A 25009-nucleotide genomic window follows, 5' to 3' on the forward strand; every position below is an offset into this window, starting at 1 on the left:
ACTTGCCCTTTGGCATGCTGTTGTGCCCCACGCCTGGACATGGATGCCGAGGTGCATGCAGCAGTCCTGCACACATGCTCCCCCCCAGCCCTGCACACACCAGCACTACACATATACACGCACCCACCAGTGCCACAAGTGCTTGCACGCAGAAGCCCTGCACAGGTACCTCAGCTCAGTCCACACACCAGCGCCCCTCCCTGCATGCATCAGCCCCACTAATGCAAACACACATACCAACCCTGCTCATTTGTGCATGCCACAGCCATGCACACAACCCCACTCCTGTGCACAAGCCTCACATCCCAAAGGCGCAGCAGCCACTGCACAAGGGGAAGCTCTCAACCCCCTGCCACGAGGTTAGTTGTTTTTAATCACAAGCTAAAAAGGAAGTGAGGTAACAAGACTGAGGGTGAGAAAAACATACAAACCACAGATTGCCTAGAAGAGGGGCTGGGAGACTGGCTTACGGCTGGGGGGTTAGACATGGGCTGGGCGGTTGGGGGTGTAGTATCCCTCAGGCCTGTCTGTCAGGCAGGAGCGTAGACACCAGAGAGGTGATTGCCAGGGTGCCCAGGGAAGCGGCCACCAGAGTGCCCCGTGAGAAGGGCTGTGTGTTCCTCCTCAGCCACTCGTACTCCTCCTCCAGCTGGCGTCTCTGCAGCTCTGGTCCCACGCGCTGGCGGATGGTCTCATAGTACGTGTTGAGATACTGGATCTGCAACCAGACAGGAGAAGGCCATGAGCGGTAGGTGTGATGGGCAGCTCCAGCCTGCCCCGAGAGCACCCACTCACCTGGTCCTCAGACAGGAAGCTGATGTCGATGAGGTTCCGGTCATAGGGCACCAGAGACACCACCTCGAAGGTCAGGTAGGCCTTCTCCCCTGCCCCATGCTGCAGCAGGAGAGAGAGAGTGAGGGTACTGAACCCACCACCCTCACCAGGCTGCTGTTTACACTCTGCCAGCCCTCCTGAGCTCTGACCTCCTCCTCCTCATGGTGTGTCATGGCCCCAGAGCCACAGCCTCTCCTATCTGCCACCACATCCCTCACTTGCTGCCGCGTGTCATGCAGTGTCTAGCTCTGTGCCACATGGTCAGTACACTGGCATGAGAGACACTCCCCACTCCCCTGTGGCCAAGGGAAAGGTGCACAAAGCTAAAAACCCACACGTGGGGGTTTCTAATCCCTGCGCCTCCTCCACTGACTGGTCTCCGTGCCCTTCACTACCTGCATCCTCCTCTCTCCCCCCACCAAAGCATCTCCCCATTTTGCAGATGGGACAAGTTCACTGTAGACCCCCAGTCCCAGCCCCTGGGCCAGCTGCCTTGTAAATGGCTGGGCTGGAGCAGCTCCCTGTGTGACACATTGTCCCACCCGTGGCTAGAGCTCACCGCGGTTTGTGAGGCTGCTGGTGGGCCCTGTGGTGTCACTCAGGCACTAGAGGCACAGGCTTACAGCTGCCCCGAACTGGGTGCACCTGGCTTTGCTGTCTCTGGTCACTGGAGAGGAAGGCTGGCCCAAGGGTTTGGCATTAGCCAACATGGGAGACCTGGGAGTCAATTCCCTGCTTTGCCACACACTCCCTGTGTGACTTTGGCCATGTCCCTTAGCTGCCACTGTTACAAGCTCTGATTTGGGTGGGTCACAGCCTCTCCCCCTGCAATTAGCACCCAGGCCTCTCCCACATGTGAGCCAGTGTGGACCTCCCTTCCTTCCCTCTAGCAGGGGCAAGAAGACAGAGCATTTCCCTACTGTTGGTAACCGCACCCCCCACATACACACCCAGCCCAATCGGGGCGAATGGGGCATGGCAGAGGCCAGTGCCTAATGGGGATGCTCAGTGTTGCTTATCTGGGGCCAGCAGGCAGCATGGCTGGAAGCAGGGCATGCAGGGCCTAGCAGAACAGCCCTTCCCTGCAGGCAAAGTAGGGGAAACTGCTCCTTCCTCTCTTCCAGCCTGGCCTCAGGGAAGGGGCCAACTGGCCAAGCCTTGCTGACCACTCATGGACAGCCAGACTCCCTGGAGCACATGTGTACAGCCAGCCCTGCAGCTCTCTCCAAGCAACTCTGTACTGGAGCTGCTCAGCACTCAGGGACTCCAGAGCAAATGGGCTCAGGGGACAAGGAAAAGGGGGTTCCCCTGGTGGCTGGTTCTGCAGACTCCCTGGGACTCACGAGTCCTGCTGGGCTCTCTCCAGCCCATGCATCATCACCGGTATCTGACCCAGCAGGGGCATCCCCCTACATACAGCTCCAGGGAACCATCGTACAACTGGACTCCGCTATCAGTGCTGCGTGAATGGGACTAGACATCAGCTCCCTCTCCGCAGCCTGTGAGTCACTGCAGTGACAGCTGGGAGCAGCTCTGGGGTGCTGTGGCTATTTTGTCAGCCATGACTTTTGGCCCTTGCCTGAGCTATGATCCCTTCACTCCCCTTCCCTTCCCAGGGTGTACTTGTGAAAGGAGCCATCACACCTTTCCCACTGCAGGCTCCTTCGCTGATCCCAGTCTGGGCTCTGCTGTGACCTGGCCTGGAAACAGCTCTGCTCCCTGTCCTCTTCCTTTCCTAGCTCTGACTCCTTCCAGTGCCTCGCTCCCCTTGGCCCCAGTCCAGCCCCCAGCCCAGTGAGCTGTGCTGAGGAACTGCCTTCCCAGCAGTGCAGCATCACTGCCATGGATCCGGTCCCACCTACATAGTGGCTCCCTTTCGGGATCCCACCATGTTCCTTTCTCCAGCTCCTGCTCCTTGCTCCCTGGCGTTGCCCCTCCGCTCACTCCCAAGCCGACTCACCCATGCCTTTCCACACCTCGCTGCCTGTCTGGGTCAAGCTTACAGGGCTGTTTCTCCACTTCCTGTGGCTGGACGGCTGAGACAGATGTGATTGCATTGAGCAAGAGGTGCCTGCCCTGTCACAGCTCACTGCCTCTCCCTTCCGACGTGGTTCCATTTGCCACACTTCCTACAGCCCTGTGTGGCCTGTCCTGCTCTCACACCTGGGGCTGCCAAGCCTCCATAACACCACCCAGGGGTGAGGGCTACTCCTCTCGGCTCCTGCTCTGCACACAATGTGCTCTGAGCTGTGATCGGCTCCATCCCAGCCCGCGCTGCACCCTCCATGTCCGTGCTGCAGCCTCTCCCAGGGATGCTGCCAAAGTGGCACCGAGTTCACTGATACTGGTGCAGCTCCATGTGTGGATCCCTTGTGAGGCTTACAAGACCCATGCTGACTCAGTGGCATTGGTTTAACACATGGTTTTAAAATCACCCTGTTGGCTAGCACCAGGAGACCAAATCCAGCTGGACAACTATCTGGTCTCCCTGGTGCCCTGCCTAGCGCCCCCCCTCCCACCAGGTGATGGGTGCAGCGGGGCACAAGGGTTTTCATCTTGCACACATGCCATGGGGCCCCATCCCACCTCACAGACCTCAGCACACACAGCTGGGCCCCTCTGCCCCATACAGACCCTGGCACACACAGCCGGGCCATGCTGATCCTGCAGCCAGCAAGCTGAGCTCTTTGATGATCTGCCCAAGAACATGAATAAGTCCACACTCAATCTCCTGTGTGTTCAGAGATTCACAGGCCAGAAGGGACCATTGTGACCATCCAGTCTGATCCCCTGTATCGCACAGGCCAGAGACCTGCCCCAGAATAATTCCTAGAGCAGATCTCTTAAACATCCCTGGCCTCACACACCCTTCCCCAAGTCATTGCTAAGCGGCTGGTAGGGAACTGTCATCAGCTGTCTCCCAGCTAAGCCCTCAAATCCCTTTGCCCTCACCCGGTCTCCAGGTCTGGCCCAGCCCTCTAGAACTGAGGGAGAAAGTTGGGGGAAGGAGGGGAAGGGAAGGTGGCTGCCGACTGATGATGCGTCAGCAAGGCCTGTCCCATCGGGGCAAGGAAGATGAGTCACCTTGGTCTGAGCTTCCACCACCAGTGCCACGTCTTCAATGCGGATTCCAAACTCACCCTCCTGGTAATAACCGGGCTCTGGGGAGCAGACACAGGGAGGCCAGTGAATCCAGAACCCTGACAACCCTGTAACTGGGGTCTTCCACACACCCTTGGGATCACAGAGCACCAGCTGCATGATCCCCACTTTGCCAAATACCTCCAGGCCACATGCTAGACACCAGGGCCCTGTCCCACAGCACTACCCCCCACCCCCTAGCCCTGGCAAGAGCCTAGGACTGCCATGGGAATGCATGGGGTCTGGGAGATTTCATGAAGGGCGATGCTGCCTGAGATTAGAAGGCACAAGAGCCCACGTCTTGGGGCACAAGGGTATTGGAAGTTCCTTACAGGGGTGTGGAGGGGCGGGGGTTGTGAGGGACACACATACCTATGGACGTGAACATCCCTTTGACCAAGGGCACGTTGTTGGACTGGAATCCCACTGGCCCTGCAGGGAGAAGATGCCAAGTTTATTTCTCCTTCTGGATGCTGGAGCAGGATGAGCCCTGAGACTGGAGACATCCACTCCCTCCTCCACAAGCAGGATCTATTGGAGAGATGGCTGCACCTTCCACATGCATAGGGTCTGGGGACCTGTGCTTATCGTGCATCTACCCAGAGCCCAGCATGCTTAGCAACCCTCGCTCCCTGGGACCCCCAGACGATTCCCTCCACTGGGCCTCTCAGGCCAGCCAGGCATCCAGCAAGCTGAGCTGCCACACTGCCCAGCCATCGGTATCCTCCAGGCCCTGTAATGACAGGTGCTGTGCTCCCTGGGGCCATGACGAAGTCACTGGTAAGGTGTGGGGCATCCAGTTGCCAGCAGGGGATTGAGAATTCTTGGTGGGCAGCCACCACTGGTGTAGGGCGCCTCTATCCCAGACACTGGCCGAGCAATGGGAGCAGGGAGACAGGGGAGAGGCAGAGCTGTTGGCGCAGCTCCCCTGTGCCTGTCCAGTCAAAACGCACAGGGATAGGGGTGAGAGCCAAGAGAGCACAGGCCCTTGTGCTGTTTCCCTTGGGGACAGGCAACCAGCAGAGCACCTACACTCATGGACAGACAGAAAATTGCCAATGCCATGGCCAGTCCCGTGGCCGTAGTTGAGTCCAACCTCCCACAAGGCTCGGCGTGCGAAGGCCTCAACCACTCTCCCTGAAACACAAAAAGCCAAGAAGTCCTGAGAGGAGAAGCCATGCCCATCCCCAGTGTGCCTGCCTGCGTAGCAGAATGCTAAACTATATTATACTGTTCAGCCACTGGGTGTCGCTGTGTGTGTACTACCTTGTTTAAGCTAACCTTAGCCATACCTGGCAGAGCACTAAAGGATCTTACAGTGACCAGGGCTGGTGTGTCTCTCTCTGGGAAGGAAGCTCTGTGGCCAGTCAATAGCTGGTACAGAAGCTTGACCTGCTAGTAGCAGCCCTGCTGCTGTGTACAGGAAGTACATGACATGGTGTCAGAAGTAAACTAATGCCAGAGAAGAACAAACAGAAGGAACAAAGCAGCAAAGATTGCAAACAGAAGGAAAAAAGGAGGAAAGGTTGCAGGATCTCATCCACATGCCATTCTTCAATGCCCCTGAGAACTTCAGCTTTGACAAATGGACAGACTGGAAGCAGTATTTTGGAAGATTTCCAATTGCTACAAATTTATTTATTAATTAATCTTTAATTTACACTGTGGGGAAGCAGACAGAGCATATCTTTAAATCCTTTGACTTTACTGAAGCCAGTCACAAAGATGACGAAGAAAGGGCTCTGGCTATATTTGATGCATACTTTATACCTCAGCAAAATGTGGCTCATGAAAAAGCACATTTTCACCAGAGAATTCAAGGACCAGGGGAAAATGGTGGATGTTTTATAAAAGCTCTGCATGCATAGGCTGAAAACTGTGATTTTGGAACTGCAAAACATGAAAATATCAGAGACAAACTGGTTACGGGGGTAACAGATAAAAATCTTTCATAGCAGCTACAACTGAAGCTGACTAGCTGTAGCTACGGATAACAAAGCACCCTGAACTAGTCAAACAGCAGAACAAAAGGCTGGAGCATCTTCAGAAACCTGAAACTAGTTTAGACACTGGTAACAGACACCTGAGAGCACTAAAAGCCATTATCATAAAACCCCTGAGGCAAGAAGAGAGAACTTCAGAGGGATAAATTCCAGCCTGCATGCATGAGGTGTGGAAAAAGTCCTATCCCAAGAGATGATGCATGTCCAGTCAGAGGCAAAAGATTCAATACATGCACAAAATATGGACAGCACCAAAGCAGTGAAATTGAATATTCATGGCAAGACTATTGACTTTAAAATTGACTCAGGAGCTGAAGTCAGTCATCTCAGAAGGACTTACAAAACCTGACTAGCCCTGGAGGGATTCGGAACTGCATGGGCCAGTTAGGGTGACCAGACAGCAAATGTGAAAAATTGGGACAGGGGATAGGAGGTAATAGAGCCTATATAAGAAAAAGACCCAAAAATCGGGACTGTCCCTATAAAATCGGGACATCTGGTCACCCTAGGGCCAGTCCCCCACAGAAACAACTTTCCAAGACAAAAGCTTTGCATTCAGAGTGCACATATGAGCAAAGGACCACAGACCAGCAGCCTTCTCAGCCGCAGCATGGCTGCCAGGATGGGCCTAGTGAAGAAGGTGAAAGAACTCGACTGACTATTTGGTGATATTGGACTTCTGAAAGGGGATCCGGCACAAATAACCTTAAGAGACCATGCTGAACCATATAGTGTACATACAGATCACAGGATTCTCATCCCGTTACTTCATAGAGTGGAAATCGAGTTAAAGAGAATAGAGTGGACTGGCATAAGCAAGAAAATCTCTGAACCAACGGCATGGTGTGCTCCAGTGGTGCTGGTTACAAAGAAAAATGGGGGGAAAAAATTGGTGTGACTCTTAAGAGACTCAATGAAGCAGTTAGTTGTAAGAGAAACATATATTCTCCCAACTAGGGTTACCATATTTCAGGTTTCAAAAAAGAGGACACTGCCAGAGGGGAGGTATTGGAGGGGAAGGGGGAGCTGGAGGTGGGGTACAGTTGGGGGTGCTAAAGGGGGTACCTGTGGCGGGAGTACTCACTGGAGGTGAGGGGCAGTGTTACTCCCTGTCACAGTGGCAAGGTAGCTGGCACAAGCCCAGGATGCAGCAACAGACATCAGTCAGCCTCTCCCCAGGGCTAGGAGCCCGCCTGGGTGGGCAGGATCCAGCAGCTGTGGCTTGTAGGGGAATGGACCAATCAGCTGCAGATGCATAGGAGGGACCAATCGGACAGCAGACCAATCAAGGCTCTTTCTGAGCTGCTGCTTGCCTGCTATGCAAACCCCCCAGACATTGCCTGTTATTTTTTAAATCCCCCAGGGACAGAGAAAGGAGAATCAAAAAAGAGGCTGTATCCAGGGAAACCCGGACGCCTGGTAACCTAACTTCTAGCACTGGGTAACTTCCCCCTCAAAGTGAAAGGAGCTACAGTATTCTCCAACCTGAATGCCTCGAGCAGATTCTGGCCAGTTCCTTTAGCCAAAGGAAGTGCTAAACTGACTCCACTGATCACACCCTTTGGGGGACTCTGCTTTTGAATGTTACCTTGTGGGATTCCCAGTGCACCTGAAAGTTTCCAAAGAAAGATGGCAGAACTGCTAACAAACACAACACAAATGGAGGTGTAGGTTTCATGGATGATATTATGGGTCTTCGATAGGAGAACACAACAAATCCTGCAACCAAGGTCTAAGCCTAATCAGCCAGTGTGGACTGAAGCTAAACAAGGAAAAGTGCATTTTCACCTACCCCAAATCAAGATTTTGGGACAGACAATAAACAAAGATGGAATCAGTCCTAGCCCTGAGAAAGTGGAACCAATTCGAGAATAGAATGCACCAACAAATGTACCAGAACTAAGACGAGTACTGGGGATGGTACATTGCCCTGGTCAATACCTACAAGACCCTTCTGCAGAAACAACCCCCCCAGTTGAACTGTTAAAGTCCAACACATCTTGACTGTGGGGGCCAAACCAAGAAATTGCCTTTAAAAAGGTAAAAGAAATGATCTCAACAGCTCCAGTTCTCAAGTACTAAGATGTGAACAAACTCTCAATGGTCGGTGCAAATGCAAACAAGCTACAGCCTAGGTGGTGTACTATTGCCACAACATGGTTCTGAGCAGAAGCCAGTTGCATTTTGCTCTCTCACTCACAGAAGCAGAAAAATGGCAGGCACAGATTTAAAAGGAGGGCCTGGCAAGAACATGGGCATGTGAGAACTTTCTCAGATCTCTGTGTGGACTGGATTCATTTACACAGGTAACAGACCAAACCCCCCTGGGAAACATCATCCATGGAAAAGACCTGGATCAAGCACCACTGAGATGCCAGGGCTCTTGGGCAGGTTGATCCATTTGAAAAGCCAACTCTGCCCCAGAGCATTGAATCTCAGGTTCTCCCCAGCCTTGTTCTCAGCATGGGGCGCAGCCAGCAATCCCAGGGCAGGGCTGTGCCCAGCTTGGCACCTACCTGATGTTTCGGAGGGGAAGACAAGCCTGGCCAGGTCGATGTTTCCCATCAGCACTCGCGTGTATGCTTCCTGCGTGGGACAGAACGAGTCAGGGGCCACCTGCAGCACTTGTCGTGGCTGTGGTGATAGCAATGCAGGGGGGCAGGGTGTCCATGCAGACCCACAACCCCCTCTTCTGCATGGCATCAGAATTGCTCTGCTGGGGGTCCTGGGCCCTATGACTGCTAGCAGCTAATGGAAACTCTCCTCTAGCTAGGTGGTGGGGCCTGTGTTTCTGCAGCAGGGGAAGGTGGGCATGTCCCAGCTGGCGCCATGAAGTCTCAAGGCCCATGGAGTGTGGTGTTACCGCGACTGTGAAGCTCAAGCTGGCTGTGGATTTGAACAGGGTACTGTCCTGTCCTGCTGCCTCTGGGCCCTCCAGGAGCTGGTGTCTGGGAGCCGAGAGATGGAAAGAGGAGAGGGCCCTCATTACTGACACAGCCAGGGAGTGGGGAGCCTTTGCCATCTCCCCCACCAGAGATGCACATCAGTCCAGGACTGTGGCACAGAGTGCCTGGGACCCAACCGCAGGCCAAGGGCAAGGGGCATGCTCAGTACCTTCTGGAAAGGGGTGGGCTCTCCCCAGTGGACAGTCCGGGTTATGTCCGTGGTTCCGTCCCTGCAGCAGAAGGAAAAGTCATAAGCATCCCCAGAAGCCGGGCCATGACCTTGTGAGCCTGGGACTCCCTGCCTGCAGAGCGCTGAGCCGGTCCCTCTGCCAGAATGCAGAGCAGCTCCTGCCCTTCCTCCTGCCTGCTGTGGGACCAGAAGGGCACAGGGCTGGGCCCGCCGTGGGGGAAGGCGGCTCAGTGTAACCACCATGGTTTGCCTGTTCTGGACATGGTTAATGCTGTTCTTGTGGGGACTGAGCTGAGGCAGCACGAACATGAGGCCAGGCCATACTCACAGATATTGTCCTCCGGAGTCCAACAGGTACATTTCATCCATAGACAACTTCCGGCTGCTGACGTTGGATGGACTGAAACGGAAAACCCCCACAGTAATCAAGAGATTCCACTAACAACTCCAGGAGACACCCCAACAGCTGCCTCGTGTGCATGCTCATGTACACTCACATACGTGCTCACATGCTACAGCGGGCCAGTCCGAGGGCGTGGAGAGACAGATAGAAATGGGAAAGCTCTGCAGGCTGCAGGTCTCCTTCCCCTAAGAATGCCCATCTGTCCAGGTGTGCACCCAGCCCTCCTCACCACAGCATCAGAGCACCCCACTGTGTGGCAGCAGGGCCCCCCACACGCCATGTGTGCAGCAGGGAGCTGAGGGGAGCATGGCATTCAGCTCTGAGAGGGCTGCAGCTGGCTTCCCTCTCTAGGGCAGGGAGCCCCACTACCTGGGCCCAGCTCCTGGGGCAGTTCTGTCTCCTGCCCTGCTGGCTGAAAGATTCCTGGTCCCGTGGGCAGTGGGTGGGGGGAAGGTCCCGGTTGTGGAGGGCACCAGGGCCCATCCCAGTGGCACTGATCCCGTCCATGGAGAGGCTGCTCCATTGATACCTGTAGTGGGCCAGCGCTGCGTTGAGCCCGCTGGCAGAGATGGTCTCGAAGCTGGCGCCCCTGCAGTGCTCCTTCTCTCTGGAAAGGAGAAAGGATCCCAGGAATGCAGGAGGGATGAGACAGTGCAACCAGGCCTCTGGGGGCGAGAAGGAGGCTGTGTGGCTGCCTCCAGGGACTGGGAGGGCAGGGGGCATGGCTGGGCCCTACAGACCCAGGAGGGGCCAGATCAAGCCCTGGGGAGGGTGCAGCTGGAGTGTGAGGAAGGGTAATCTAGCTGGGCCCTGGCACTTGGTTCTCTGGGCTCCCTCTCCCTCCCGCCTCCGCCCGCCCCCAAGCCATGCATTCCTTCTTCTTCTTGGTTCCCGGCCTGGGGGTGGTCTGGGGAAGTGAGGGCAAGGCAGGCTGGGGCTCGCCCTGGCCATCTCCCCCCAACACATCTCTCCTGGGGACTGCTCTCCCCTCAGGTGGTGTACAGCTGCCAGGAAATGGAAGGGTGATCAGCCTATTTCTTCCAGCACTCAGCTCTACGACACCATCAGACTTCAACATCCCCTCACGACTAGGGGGCGCTGTTGGCCTATATAAACCTGGCCAGTGGAATGCTGGCCATGGGCACCCTAATGCCTGCCCTCCATGCGGCGCTGCCCCAACAGGGCACAGGGGTCTGCAGGAGTCCCTGTGCGGTCGTGGCCATGCCCTGCTCACCGTGGGGGGCACCAACACAGAGCAACTCCCTCCCTGGTCACTAAGGGCTCGTGCGGAGTGTGGGCCCCAGAGCCAGATCCTGCCGCATGGGCCCATCTCTCACGAGGTCTGTGGCCCAGTCAATGTCCCATAGGGGCGGGAGTGGGAATTGCCAAGCTGGAGCCCAGGCAAGGGTCACGATTGTACTGACCTTCGTAGCTTGTCCACATAGCGAGCGCCGGAGAATTCATCCACCAACCCCTTGGGAACGTTCTTCTCCAGCCAGAGCAGGTACTGGATCACGGCCACGGCGTCCCGCACCTGGGGGCGACCCACCGGGAGCCTGATTCTTCCAGGTGAGAGAAGCACCAGGCCCTTTCCCATGCCAGCCAGTCCCCACCCCCAGGCCAGCCCCTCTGCAGAGTGAGAGCCAGCTCCTGCCAGCACTTACATGGGCTGCTCTCAGCAGCGTCTGCTCCTTGGCATTCTTCACTGCCTTGGTCGTCATCACGGGGGAGTAGCTGCTTTCCACCAGCTTGTCCTGCAATGGGCAGGATGGGCCAAGGCGTCAGCTGGCCAGAGGAACGAGGCTTGCCAGCCATGCTGCCCCTGAGTGCCCTGTGCATGCTGGGAGCAGGGGGACGGCTATTCCCCCGAGCTGCTGGCACACAGCAGCCCAGCTAGAGCCTGTGGCGGCTCCAGGCCCTGTACATACCACCTGGCAGAAGAACTGGCTGGTTTCTGGGGGGGCAGTGGATTGCGAGTCACACACCTGGGTCCTCTCAACCCCTCCCCTCACACACCTGGGGCCTCTCAACCCCCTCCCCTCACATACCTGGGGCCTCTCACCCGCCCCACACACACACACCCAGGGCCTCTCAACCCCCTCCCCTCCCACACCTGGGGCCTCTCATCCCCCGCCCCTCCCCACACACACACACACCCAGGGCCTCTCAACCCCCTTCCTCTTACATACCCAAGGCTTCTCAACCCCCTCCCCTCACACACCTAGGGTCTCTCAACCCCCTTCCCCTTGCACACACGGGGCCTCTCACCCCCTTCCCTTCGCACACCTGGGGCCTCTCACCCCCTCCCCTCACACACGGGGCCTCTCACCCCCACTTCCCTCGCATACCTGAAACCTAACCCCCCTCCCCTTGCACACGCAGGCACATCACTGCTGTCCCCTCCTTGCATGCCAGCTCCTTACATGGGTAATGCTACCCCTGGTGCCCCTCACACAGGCAGATTTGCCAAAGCCACACCTAGCCCTGGGCTGGCTCGGCCTGTCCTGCAGATGCAGAAGAGAGGAGGTGGCAAAGGCCTAGCCCCTTGGTACCGGGAGAGCTGGGGCCAGCGCTCACCTGGGGGATCACTCTGTAGAGCCCATAGGTCGTGTATTCCGTCCCGATCCAGATCCGGACGTCTCCCTGGGCATAGGCCTGCACGCTGGCTTGCACCTGGTCATACTCCTCCACCTGCACGCACAGGGGCCCCGGGCACTGTGCGCTCAAGGACTGCAGCGCCTCCGTGCTCAAGCGGTTCCTGTCCACAAACAGACTGGGGGGAAGGAGCTCAGCTCAGCTAGGCTCAGCTGCGGCCCCCACCACTTTCCAGATTGGGGATGTGGGTCAGTCCTTGGAGGATTCATGGGCTCAGAGGGGATGGGGCAGCTAGTACGGTCCCTGGGGGATGTGCTGGGGCTCAGAGGAGCTGGGGGAGCCAGCCTGATCCCTGGGGGACACTCTGGGTCTCAGAGGGGCTGGGGGGCCAGTAACGAGGGATGTGCTGGGGCTCAGAGGGGCACGGGATGTGCTGGGGATGGGGAACTGCTCTGTACCTGATGTCTGATGTGGTCAGCAGTGCGTAGGAGAAGAAGACAGGGTTGTACGAGATGTCATCTCCTCGGAGATTGAAGAGCCCTGTAGGAACAAAGGTGTTATAGACCCTTCCTTGCACACCAGGTTGCCTACCCTGCCCTGGCCTAGCGTCGCTCCCCGCTGGGTTCCTGGGACAGTGCTGGCAGAGGGTATGGGCACGAAGTGACACTAGAGTGGTGCCATCGGTCAGGACCAGCACAAGGGGCCCGGATCTCACCCCTGTAACATTGAACAGCCAGGCCAGGCAGGCAGTCTCGGCTTGCTGTGGGATGCCCAGCAGGGAAGCTGCTCTGAGTGGTGCTGAGGGCATTGGAGCAGTGTTGAGGGGCTGGGAGGGTCTGAGGGGTGCTGGGGGTAGTGGGGGGCTGTTGGGGGGCTGGGAGGATCTGAGGGGTGTTGAGGGCACTGGGGGGCTGTTGGGGGGCTGAGAGGGTCTGAGTGGTGCTGAGGGCACTGGGGGGGGGTCTGTTGGGGGGCTGGGAGGGTCTGAGTGGTGCTAAGAGCCCTGGGGGGACTGTTGGGTGCTGGGAGTGGCTGAGGGTTGCTGAAGGCACCGGGGGGCTGTTGGGGGGCTGGGAGTGGCTGAGGGGCGTGGAGGGCACTGGGGGGCTGTTCTGGGGCTGAGCGGGTCTGAGTGGCGCTGAGAGCAGTGGGGGACTGTTGGGGGGCTGGGAGGGTATGAGGAGTGCTGAGGGCAGTGGGGGGCTTTGGGGGGCTGAGGGGTGCTGAGGGCACTGGAGGGGCTGTTGGGGATTGGGAGGGTCTGAGGGGTGTTGAGGCACTGGGGGGCTGTTGGGGACTAGGAGGATCTGAGTGGTGCTGAGGGCACTGGGGGGTGCTATTGGGATGCTGGGAGGGGCTGAAGGGTGTTAAGGGCACTGGGGGGTTGTTGGGGGGCTAGGAGGGGTTATGGGGTGCTAAGGGAATTGGGGGTGCTCTTGGGGTGCTGGGAGGGCCTGAGGGGCACTGAGGGCACTGGCGGGGCTGCTGGGGGCCTGGGACACCAGGGCTGCCAGCGAGAAGCCAGGGGTTTGGGCTGAGGCCATGGTAGAGGGGTGCAGTGGCAGGATGGTCCTGGGCTGCAGCGCTTACAGGCCGTCTCCTCCAGAGCTGACAGCACCACGGCTGTGGGACTCCTGGAGTGCTTCTCCATCTGGCTCCGGATCCCGGACACTTTCTCCTGCCAGGTGCTGCCTGAAAGGACAGTGGGGGGTCAGGCATGCGAGTCAGGTACATGCAGGGCCCCCTTGTGAGCCCCTGACCCATCCCTGCCGGGCTGGAGGGCATTCGTTCCTCCAAAGCTCTCTCTGTAGCCTCCCATAAATGCTGTGCCCTCAGCGAACAAGCCAAGGACATCCCTGCCTGACCCAGCCCAGCCAGACTCCTCCAGGGGAGCCCAAAACATCTGGAGAGCTCCGGGGAGCACAGGCACCTCCCTGGGGCCAGCTGTGTGCGTGGCACTCAGACTTCTACCCTCCATCAGCATGAACAGGTACACCCTGCTGACATCCCGGCATGCCCGGCAGCACACAGGTGATCACTCTCCAGTGTCACCAGCAGGGGGCGCCAGAGAATGGGCTCATGTGCCACGCCCACCCGCAGGGAGCGAGTACCGACCTGTGAAGGTCTCTGGCAGGAGGTAGATCTTGCTGGTGGGCGAAGGAGGCCGCTGCGTGCCCCACACCAGGTCCACAAGGTTGTCCTCGATGGAAACCAGGGTCCTGCTGGAACCCTGCAGAACGCGGGCGTAACTGTTCCAGAGATCTGAAAAGGGATGCTTCTGTCAGTTAGGCTCTGAGATATGGTCAGTCTGCTGCGCCCTCCCCAGGCACTGCTCCGGCCAAGGCTTCAGGGGTGAGAGCCAGGGCAATGGGAGCTGGGCTGCAGTATCAGGCCCTCCACCCCCTGTCCTAGGCCTTAGGGGCAGGTACTGTGGAATGGGAGAATGGATGCTTGGCTCCTCAGGGCAGGTAGGAGATGCAGGGAGCAGGGGTGGTACCAATGGAGAAGAGGAAGGGATCCAGTCCAATGTTCTCGCCAGCGGGAATCTCCTGGAGCAGCCACTCGCCAATGGAATCAGTCCAGACTGCAAGACAGGGCACAGCATAGTGGCACGCGGGTTCTGGGGGCGAGGGGAGATGGGCAGGCAGGGAAGAGAGAGCAGGGCCAGGCATGGGGGCAGGTGGCATACCTGGAGAAAGGCTCACAGGTCCATAGCTGCTGGGCTGCCAACCTGGCTCTGCCAGGAGCCCAGGGCTCTGAGTCACTGCCAGACTGGCAGCCTCATGGTACCAGAGGCTGCTGTGTGCCAGGCCAGGTTTGCCCGCAGCTGTGGAGACCAGGGCTCCCCAGTGAGAGGCTGGGACTCCCCAGCGCTAGGCACTCATGGCAGCGGCTGGGCACAGAAAGGCTGCTGAGGCCCTGAGACTGAGGGCAGTTCTGGGACTGGAGTGGGCAGCAGAGGTCGGGCTTGGCACCATCTCCCTGCCCATCGTAGCTACTGACCAATCTTCTGTAGCTCCCAGTTGCAGTCCATCTGGCGCTCAGCCTGGGTCCAGTACCGACTGTCTGTCCACAGAGCCGCCTTCTTTGTTGTCACTACCCCTGTCCCTGAGACGGGAGAGGAGAAGGCTCATTAGCCCGGCCTTTGCAGACACCAGTGGTGCCAGTCAGGGGTGCTGTGGGGAGGGAATGCCCCTCCCAAGGGGGTTGAGGGAGGACCTAGTGGGCGCCCTGTTGTGGGAGTGGGGCCCGGAATTTGCCCCCCCAAGGAGTCTGTGAATTGGTGCCACTGGCAGGCACGACTCACTGCCCCTTCCCTCCCAGAGGGGTTCTTGTCAGGACAGTTGCTGGGGGCGGGCGACTCAAGCAGGGACCCGTTAGCCCCAGTGCCTAGTGCATCACTTGCCCTCTTGCTAATGCAGAGAGGGGCTTGCGTGGCACTGCACGCTGGTCTGTTCTGCAGCTTCGCACAGAACAAATGACCCATCTTCCCAGCCTGCCTCTGCGGCGATGGCAGTGGGCAGCAGGATGGTGCCATATGCCAAGAGCTGGCAGGCGCAGATCGCAGACCCATAGCCCTGGAAGGGACCTCAAGGGGTCATCTACCCCACCCTGCTGCGTGGGCTTCCCCTTGCTGGGACTCCCACCTGCCTCCAGGGCAACAGGGACATGGGAAGCACCCATGTTCCCACCGGCCCCCCAGGGCTCCTTGCCCCGCGCCAGCACATGCCCCCCTCACAGTGAGTGATGCTGTAACCTCAGTGCAGTGAGCCTGACAGGGGAGCCTGTTCCTGCGGTTCTGCCTGCTGCCCATCAGTACCCATCCTCAGCCCCCTTCCTCCTCCAGACACCGCCCAGACAGGTGGCAGCAAGACAGCTGGTTCCAGGAGGCCCCCATAACCTCAACAGTGCATGGGCTGGCTTCCCCTCGGCAGCTCGGAGCCCCTTTCTGGCTAACAAGGAGTGCAAGGGATGGCCGACCCAGGGTCTGTATGCTACGGAGGGGGCAGGTCTGTCCAGAGCTAGGTCTCACCCACCCCTACCCTGGCTGGGACGCAGTCAGCTGGAGAGCTTGGGGCCTGGTTACTTTGTGGCCTGGGCATGGAAATGGTCCCCTGCAGGTCAGGAAGAGAGCACACAGGTAGAGGCGCCTTGTTCGGAGGGGGTGCTGTGAGGGGATGGGCCCACCAGGGACATAATGAGGGTGCAGCCTGGCTAGAGGGCCCTTGGGGTAGGGGGATCCACAAATGGGGGGCGGGGAAGGTGAACGGGAACTCAGACAGGCTGTGGGGACGCGCTCACCTGCAGATCCCGTGAAGCCGCTAATCCACGCCAGCCGTGCATCCCGCTCAGCAATGTACTCGCTCTGGGACACAGAGAGACATGCCATGACAGCGCATGCCTGCCCCCTCCCCCCTGCAGAGACATGCCATCACAGCGCACGCCTACCCACCCCATGCAGAGACACACCATTATAGCGCACGCCTACCCCCCACGCAGAGACACGCCATCCCAGTGCACGCCTGCTGCCGCACTCAGAGACACACCATCAGGGCGCACGCCTGCCCCCCCGTGATGTAGTGGGGATTTTCCCTTGTTAATGTTGTATGTGAACCTAAGTGAGTCTTACTGTTGTGCATGAATGCTGTGTGTGCCTCAGTTTCCCTATGTATTGCACCAATGTCTAGGTCAGAGGTGGGCAAAGTACGGCCCGCGGGCCACATCCGGCCCGCGGGACCATCCTGCCTGGCTCCTGAGCTCCTGGCCGGGGAGGCTCGCTCCCCGGCCCCTCCCCTGCTGTTCCCCCCTCCCCTGCAGCCTCAGCTCACTGTGCCGCCGGGCAGCTCAGCACCATGGGGGTGGGGGCAGGGGGGAGCAAGGAGGGAGGCTCACCCACAGCCTCAGGGGAGCAGGCGGGAGGTGCGGGCGGCAGGAGCGCAGCGAACGCGGGTGGAGGACTCAGGAGGAGCACGGGCGGCCATGCAGCTGGCCGGAGAGAAGCAGTGCGGCTGCCCTTGCTCCTCCTGAGTCCTCCGCCCATGTTTGCAGGGCCACATTCTGAAAGGGGCTGGGGGTGTGAGTTTGGACAGGGGGTGGGGTCCCAGGGGGGCGGTTAGGGGCAGGAGGTCCCAGGAGGGGGCGGTCAGGGGACAGGGAAGGGGGGCAGTTAGGGGTAGGGGGTCCCAGGAGATGGCGGTCAGGGGACAGGGTGGGGGGGTTAGATAGGGGGTGGGAGTCCCGGGGGGCCTGTCGGGGGCGGGGATGTGGATAGGGGTCAGGGGGGCAGTCAGGGAACTGGGAACAGCGAGGTTGGATGGGGAGGCGGTTAGGGGCAGGGGGTCCTGGGAGGGGGCAGTCATGGGACAAGGAGCAGGGGGGTTGGATGGGTTGAGGGTTCTGAGGGGGGCAGTCAGGGGGCAGAAAGTGGGAGGGGGCGGATAGGGGGTGGGGGCCAGGCTGTTTGGGGAGGCACAGCCTTCCCTACCCGGTCCTCCATACTGTTTCACAACCCCGATGTGGCCCTCAGGTCAAAAAGTTTGCCCACCCCTGGTCTAGGTGGTGGGAATAAGGGTGTGTGTGACTTTTGCGGGGGCTGCTCCGGTTGCCTGCACAGATGCAATGGCTGCCCTTCGTAAGCTGAGACCCACACGCAGGGGGGGGAGGGCGGGGACTCTTGGCCCGGGAAGCAAAACAAAGGCCATAGGCGGAGCAACGGGCAGGGCAGGGGCCAGGCAGCTGGAAGCAAGTCAGTCATTGATTTCTGTGCTAACAAATTCTGTCCTACGCTGTGTTCCTGTCGACTAATAAACCTTCTGTTTTACGCTGGCTGAGAGTTACTGCTGACTGCGGAGTTGGGGGTGCAGGGCCCTCTGGCTTCCCCAGGAGCCCTGCTCGGGTGGACTCGCTGCGGGAAGCACACGGTGTGGAAGGGGATGCTGGAAGCTTCGAGGTCAGACCCAGGAAGGTCAAAGCTGTGTAAGCTTCTTGCCCTGGCGACAAGAAGGCTCCCCCAGAGTCCTGGCTGGCTTCCTATGGAGTAGTTCCAGAGCATCACCCCGGTGACTCCATGACACCCCCTTGCAGAGACACCTCAGGACAGTGCACATCTGCCCCCCACCACAGACACGCCATCACAGCACACACCTGCCCCCCCGAGACACCCCACACAACACACGCCTCCCCCCCCACAGCCACCCCAGCACAGCACATGCCACCCCACCCCCCCACTCCTCCAACACCCCAGCACAGCGCTGCTGCCCAGGGACCAGTGCACTGAACAGCCCGTACACTGGCAGACACCAGCTGACCAGTGGGACTCTGTCCTACAGCCCCTCTCCCCAGCAAGGCTCAAGGCTCTGGGGGGCAGAGGCAGTGCACCAAGGGGAACAGGATCCAGGCAGGGGAAAGGGGCAGGAGTTTGGGCCAGAAGCGCTGGGCCAAACAGCTGCACTCCCAGGGACAGGCAATGAGGGCCTGAGCCGCAGGCAGGCAGGCACTGTGCAAAGGTGCCCATTCCTGATCAGGGTACAGCAAGTGCTGGGGCCCCTGCCCCGGGGCATGGAGGGTGGGGTAGATCCTAGGGCGGGACAGAGACCCAGAGACTGGCAGCCTGAGCCTTACCATGTGTGCATCGGTGGCTGGGACGATGTAGGCACTGATGTTGTAGAACTGCATGCGCTGGCGCAGGGCATTCAGCTGTGCGCTTGTGTCTGTCACCGTGGGGGGCAGGAACTGAGGTCACAGAGAAACAAACTAATGAGGGGCCGATCCCTAGGGCAGCCCTCCGCCCTTCTGGCCTTCCGCGGGGGCCCTGCGCTGCCAGCATGGAGAGCCGGAGTAGCGTGGACGTGCAGCTATACTGAGCACTCTGCTCCCGTGTGCTGCCAGGCAGCGCAGCATGTCAGTGAAACCACCCAAGGGCTGGCTGGCTGCTCCCTGGGGCCCATAACAGAGTGCCCTGGCAGCATGTGGACCCTCTGATGTGGATTGCCTGCACTCGGGACTCTGGGGCTCAGAGCTGAGCACAGAACAGGACAGAGACAGTCTTCAGAAAGGCAGGGAGGCGCCCCTGTGTTGTGGGGGGCTCGGCTGAGGCTCCTCCCACCAGCCCCTTCTTCTCAGGCGCCAGCTGGCTGCCCTTTGGCTATGCTGCCAGGGCATGTGGATCCCTCGACTGGCACTGAGAAGCAGGGAGAAGGCTGGAGGCTGAGAAGGGCAGAGAGGAGGGAGAAGGTCTGGGCCAGAGAGAATCTGGCTAGTGGGGGGTGCAGTCAGGCCTGCCCTTACGGGGGAAGATCTTACTGGAGGGGATGTGGTGCAGTTTCTGATGTCACTTGTGGCAGAGCTGCTTTGCTTCGGCCATCCCATGGCACAGCCTAGGAGCAAGGGACAGAACCACGTCAGCAGCTGCTAGGATGCGCGCCCCTCCCCAAATCACTGAAATCCTTCCTCCTCATTCCCTGCCATGTGTTCCTGGTGCCCCTCAAGCCCCAGCACCGTGAGCCCAGACCTCCCTTCCTCTGCAGAGCATGGCAGCTCAGCAGGCCATGCAGAGACAAGGAAGATGCCAGTGCTCTAGCAGTGGGCTTGTGGGGCCCAGAGCCAAGAATCAGGGCCTATCTCCATGTCACACTAGTACGCAGCAAAGAGCCTGATTTTGAGAAAGACTTCCCTCAGCCTGGAGACAGTACAAAGCCCGTGCTGCAAACGCTGGTGATAGCTGATGCCTTTCCTAAAGCTCCAGCTCCCGGAGTCCTGTGAGTTTGGAGAATCTTAGCTTGTGCTTTGTAAAATATCGTATGTTCCCAGCCCATGTGGTTGTGGAGAGAAGCCAGATATCATCGTCCGAGTGCAGCTGGAAGATTCAGAAACCAGGAGGTTTACATTTATTATTGTTTTCAGACAATCTCATGATTTCCTAATTCCTTGTTTTTGAGTGCTTGGTTTGGTGACACTCAAACCCAGGACCTGGCCTCGCATCTGATCAGTCTCTACCACTGCCCCCTGCAGAAGAGCAGAAGCAGAGGCTTTGTTCACTCCCCTGCCCTAAAGCAGAACACGAGCTGGGTGTCCTGCGTTCAGCAAATAGCAAATTCACTGAAAAATGCGTGTTTCAGGGCCCTGAACCTGTTCAAGAATTTGCATTGAATTCAGACAGTCGTTTCAGCCCCAAAAAGAAATATTTTGAAAATGTTGACTCAGTCAGTTTCAACAATATCAATTCAAAACAATGTTTAAAATGCTTCGTTCGACCCAGTTTTCATTTAGTCAAGAAACCAGTTCTCACTGTCCCAAGGTTTTTTTTCCTGTTCAGCCACGAAACTCCCAAATCAATGATTTGCTCAGCCCAAGCGGAACAGAGCTGTGGCCTGAGCAGGGGGCAGTACCTGGGACAGAGCACATCCTTGGGCTGGGCTTCGGGTGCTAGTGTGGCACCCAGCCTCACCTCGGCAGTAGATTGCTTTCTGTTGGACATGACCAAGTTAGACTCCAACTCAAGTTGCTTAAATATTTTAGCATCAGGGTGAAATGTTCAGACATTGCTGACTGTAAGTGAAGTAGGTACGTGGGGTAGGTTCACACAGCGTGTGTAGGGTGTGTGTGTCTGTGTGGTGCATGTGTGTATACTAGGGCTGTCAAGCAATTAAAAACATTAATCGCGATTAATCGCACATTTTAAAAAAATAATAGAATACCATTTATTTAAATATTTTTGGATGTTTTTCTACATTTTCAAATATATTGATTTCAATTACAACATAAAATACAAAGTGTACAGTGCTCACGTTATATTTTTTTATTACAAATATTTGGACTCTAAAAATTATAAACAAAAGAAATAGTATTTTTCAATTCACCTCATACAAGCACTGTAATGCAATCTCTTTGTCAGGAAAGTGCAAATTTCAAATGCAGAATTATGTCAAAAAAAAAACCCTGCATTCAAAAATAAAACAATATAAAACTAGAGCCTACAAGTCTACTCAGTCCTACTTCTTGTTCAGCTAATCGCTCAGACAAACAGGTTTGTCTACAAGTTGGTTTACATTTGCAGGAGATAATACTGCCTGCTTCTTGTTCTACAATGTTAAGTATCAGAGGGATAACCGTGTTAGTCTGGATCTGTAAAAAGCGACAAAGAGTCCTGTGGCACCTTATAGACTATCAGATGTATTGGAGTATAAATAATTTATACCTGCCTCTGGAAATTTCCACTACATGCATCTGACAAAGTGAGTATTCATCCACGAAAGCTTAGGCTCCAATATGTCTGTTAGTCTATAAGGTGCCACAGGACTCTTTGTCGCTTGTTCTACAATGTCACCTGAAAGTGAGAACAGGTGTTCTCAAGTGTTCTCGTGACACTGTTGCAGCTGGCGCTGCAAGGTATTTATATGCAGTTACACTAAAGATTCATATATACCTTGATGCTTCAACCAACATTTCCGGGAACATACGTATATGCTGATGATGACGCATTCTGCTCGATAACGATCCAAAGCAATGTGGATCGACACATGTTTCATTATCTAAGTCAGATGCCACCAGCAGAAGGTGATTTTCTTTTTTGGTGGTTTGAGTTCTGTAGTTTCCGCATTGGAGTGTTGCTCTTTTAAGACTTCGGAAAGCATGCTCCACACCCTGTCCCGATCAGATTTTGGAAGGCACTTCAGATTCTAAAATCTTGGGTCGGGTGCTGTAGCTATCTTTAGAAATCTCACATTGGTACCTGTGACGGGTTGAATCACAGAAACCCCCTTGGGAGCTGCCACCCGATGTGCAAAGACTACCCCTGCTTCTGTTTTCCCTGCCAGCTCAGGACTCCAGCACCCTGTCTTGCTGAGCCCGACACTCCCGTCTGGCTCCAGACACAGATCCAGGGTCTGAACCACTTGTCCCAAAGCTGCAAGTTTACCTGAAAACAGCTCACAGTAGCGTGCTTGACTTTAGCACTCAGATGCCCAACTCCCAATGGGGTCTAAACCCAGATAAATCCGTTTTACCCTGCATAAAGCTTATGCAGGGCAAACTCTTAAATTGTTTGCCCTCTATAACACTGATAGAGAGATATGCACAGTTGTTTGCTCCCCCAGGTATTAATACATACTCTGAGTAAATTACTAAATAAAAAGTGATTTTATTAAATACAGACAGTAGGATTTAAGTGGTTCCAAGTAGTAACAGACAGAACAAAGTAAGTCACCAAGCAAAATAAAATAAAATGCGCAAATCTATGCCTAATCAAACTGAATACAGATAATCTCACCCTTAGAGATGCTTCAGTAAGTTTTTTCTCAGACTGGACACCTTCCAGGCCTGGGCACAATTCTTTCCCCTGGTACAGCTCTTGTTGCAGCTCAGGTGATAGCTAGGGGATTCTTCATGATGGCTCCTCTCCCCTTTGTGTTCTCTCCCACCCCTTTATATATCTTTTGCATAAGGCGGGAACCCTTTGTCCCTCTGGGTTTCCACCCCCCCTCACTGGAAAAGCACCAGGTTAAAGATGGATTCCAGTTCAGGTGACATGATCACATGTCACTGCAAGACTTCATTATTCACTTGCCAGCACTCACATATACAGGAAGACTCACAGGCAAATACAGCCATCTGCAGACAATGGTCCTGGTTAATGGGAGTCATCAAGCTTCCAAACCATCATTAATGGCCCACCCTTTACATAATGACAATAGGCCCTCAGAGTTATATTTCATATTTCTAGTTTTAGATACGAGAGTGGTACATTTATACAAATAGCATGATCACACTCAGTAGATTATAAACTTTGTAATGATACCTAACAAGAGACCTTTTGCATGAAGCATATCCCAGTTACATTATATTCACTTATCATATTTTTATAAAAACATATAGACTGCACAACGTCACAGTACCTTCTTTGTGTTTTGTGAAATCTGCAGTGAAAGTGTTCTTAAAACGAACAGCATGTGCTGGGTCATCATCAGGGCTGGTGCAAGGATATTTCGCGCTCTAGGCGAAATGTCCACCTTGCGCCCCCTCTCCGGCCCGGGGAGCCAGGGCCGTCCCTAGCTATTTTGGTGCCCTATGCAGCCCCCCCCCTCCGCGGGGGGGACTGTGTGGGGCCCCAGGCTTCCACGGGGGCGAGGGGGGGCTGTGTGAAGCCCCGCCCCAGGCCTCCACGGGAGGGGGGGCTGGTCCCAGGCCTCCGTGGGGGAGGGGGGCTGGCCACTTCCTTTGGGAAGTGGAGTGACCCGGCCCCAGCCTGCTCCGCTCCCCTGGCTCCCAGCCGCGCCGCCAGCGAGTGCGGGGGGTGGTTCCCCCCTCCCCCCAAGCCTGGGAGCCAGGGGAGCGGAGCAGGCTGGGGCCGGGTCACTCCACTTCCCGCAGGAAGTAGCCAGCCCCCCGTCCCCCACAAAGGTCTGGGGCCAGGCCCCCCCCCCCCGCTCCCCTCCACGGAGGCCTAGGGCCCCAGCCTGCTCTGCTCCCCTGGCTCCCAGGCTTGGGGGGAGGTGGAAGGGGGGGAACAACCCCCCCAGCTAGGGCTGGGTCGCTCCACTTACCATGCGGTGAGTGCAGGGTCGGGCCTGGCTGCAGTCTTCAGGGGAGTGGGGGCGGGGTTGGGGCAGAGCAGGGGCAGGAAGAGGCGGGGCTGGGGCAGAGGCCATGGGGCAGGTGCGGGGAGCCCCCCTGCAGCAACTCCCCGCCCCCCCTCCGCCCGGGGAGCCCCCCCCGCAGCAGCTCTCAGCCCTGCGGCGCCCCCACGCGGCAGCTCTCCGCCCGGGGAGCCCTCCCTGCCGCAGCTCCCCGCCCCTCCCTCCGCCCGGGCAGCCCCCCCGTGGCAACTCCCCGCCCCAGCTCACCTCTGCTTCGCCTTCTCCCATGAGCACGCCGGCGCCGCTCCACTTCTCCCACCTCCCAGGCTTGCGGCGCCAATCAGCTGTTTGGCATGGCAAGCCTGGGAGGGGAGGAGAATTAGAGCGGAGGTGAGCTGGAGCAGGGAGCGGTTTCCCTGCACACACCCCCGTTACTTGCTGCGGGCAGCCCTTCCCGCACCCCCCTGCCCCAGCTCACCTCTAGTCCACTGCCTCCCCTGAGCGGGCTTTTTGGCGCCCCCAACCACTCGGCGCGCTAGGCAGCTGCCTAGTTCACCTAGTGGTTGCACCAGCCCTGGTCATCATCAGTGTTCCCTCTAATTTTTCCCACGATGTGCGGAATGAATTTTGTTATGTGCACCAATATGGAGGTGAGATGTGTAACACATCACCTCCATATTGGTGCACATAACAAAATTCATGTGGTGTGGGTGGTGCCAAGGGGTTCGGAGTGTGGGAGTGGGGTTCAGGGCTGGGGCAGAGTATTGAGGTGCAGGGGTGTGTGAGGGCTCCGGTTGGGAGTGTGGGCCAGGGATGAGGGGTTTGGAGTGCAGGCTACCCGGGGGCTATGGCAGGGAGAGAGGACTCCCCACAGCTCTCTCTCCCCGCAGCAGCACCTGGGCTACGGGGTGGGGGGAGGAGAGGCACCTCTCCCCCAGCTGGAAATAAGGTGTAAATTTTAACACTGAGAGTAATTCACCAAGGGTCACGGAACAATTCACCAAGGGTCACGGTGGAGACTCCATCACTGAACATTTTTAAACCCAGACTGTCTGTGTTTCTAAAAGCTCTGCCCTAAGGATTATTGTGGGGCAGGTCTCTGGCCTGTGCTATACAGGAGATCAGACTAGATCACACTGGTCCCTTCTGGCCTTGGAACCTATGAGTCTAAGGCTGTGTCTACACTGCCACTTTCAGCACTAAAACTTTTGTCATTCAGGGGTGTGAAAAAACACACCCCTGAGTGACAAAAGCTTTAGCGCTGAAAAGCGCCAATATAGACAGCACTTTTTCACCAGGAGCCGTGCTCCTGGCAATAAAGCTAG

At 57.1% G+C, this 25009-nt stretch overlaps 1 protein-coding gene across 1 annotated transcript in view; it reads right to left on the reverse strand.

Moving 5' to 3' along the window:
* Window positions 1-353: 353 nt before the first annotated feature.
* Window positions 354-25009, reverse strand: part of XPNPEP2 (X-prolyl aminopeptidase 2) — a 29824-nt gene continuing 5168 nt past the window's right edge. Inside the window, exons 2-21 of the mRNA XM_054040862.1 lie at window positions 19414-19487; window positions 18733-18843; window positions 16414-16477; window positions 15115-15219; window positions 14609-14695; window positions 14227-14373; window positions 13702-13803; window positions 12570-12651; window positions 12094-12289; window positions 11181-11270; window positions 10941-11050; window positions 10046-10123; window positions 9442-9513; window positions 9093-9153; window positions 8495-8564; window positions 5008-5112; window positions 4348-4407; window positions 3919-3995; window positions 796-894; window positions 354-718 (exon numbers count right to left, since the gene is read on the reverse strand). Of these exons, the coding sequence (XP_053896837.1) occupies window positions 518-718; window positions 796-894; window positions 3919-3995; window positions 4348-4407; window positions 5008-5112; window positions 8495-8564; window positions 9093-9153; window positions 9442-9513; window positions 10046-10123; window positions 10941-11050; window positions 11181-11270; window positions 12094-12289; window positions 12570-12651; window positions 13702-13803; window positions 14227-14373; window positions 14609-14695; window positions 15115-15219; window positions 16414-16477; window positions 18733-18843; window positions 19414-19487 (1991 nt within the window). The 3' untranslated portion in view covers window positions 354-517. The remainder of the gene's footprint in view (window positions 719-795; window positions 895-3918; window positions 3996-4347; window positions 4408-5007; window positions 5113-8494; window positions 8565-9092; window positions 9154-9441; window positions 9514-10045; window positions 10124-10940; window positions 11051-11180; window positions 11271-12093; window positions 12290-12569; window positions 12652-13701; window positions 13804-14226; window positions 14374-14608; window positions 14696-15114; window positions 15220-16413; window positions 16478-18732; window positions 18844-19413; window positions 19488-25009) is intronic.

This window comes from Malaclemys terrapin, chromosome 9 (genome assembly GCF_027887155.1).
Source record: "Malaclemys terrapin pileata isolate rMalTer1 chromosome 9, rMalTer1.hap1, whole genome shotgun sequence".
Taxonomy (NCBI): domain Eukaryota; kingdom Metazoa; phylum Chordata; order Testudines; family Emydidae; genus Malaclemys; species Malaclemys terrapin.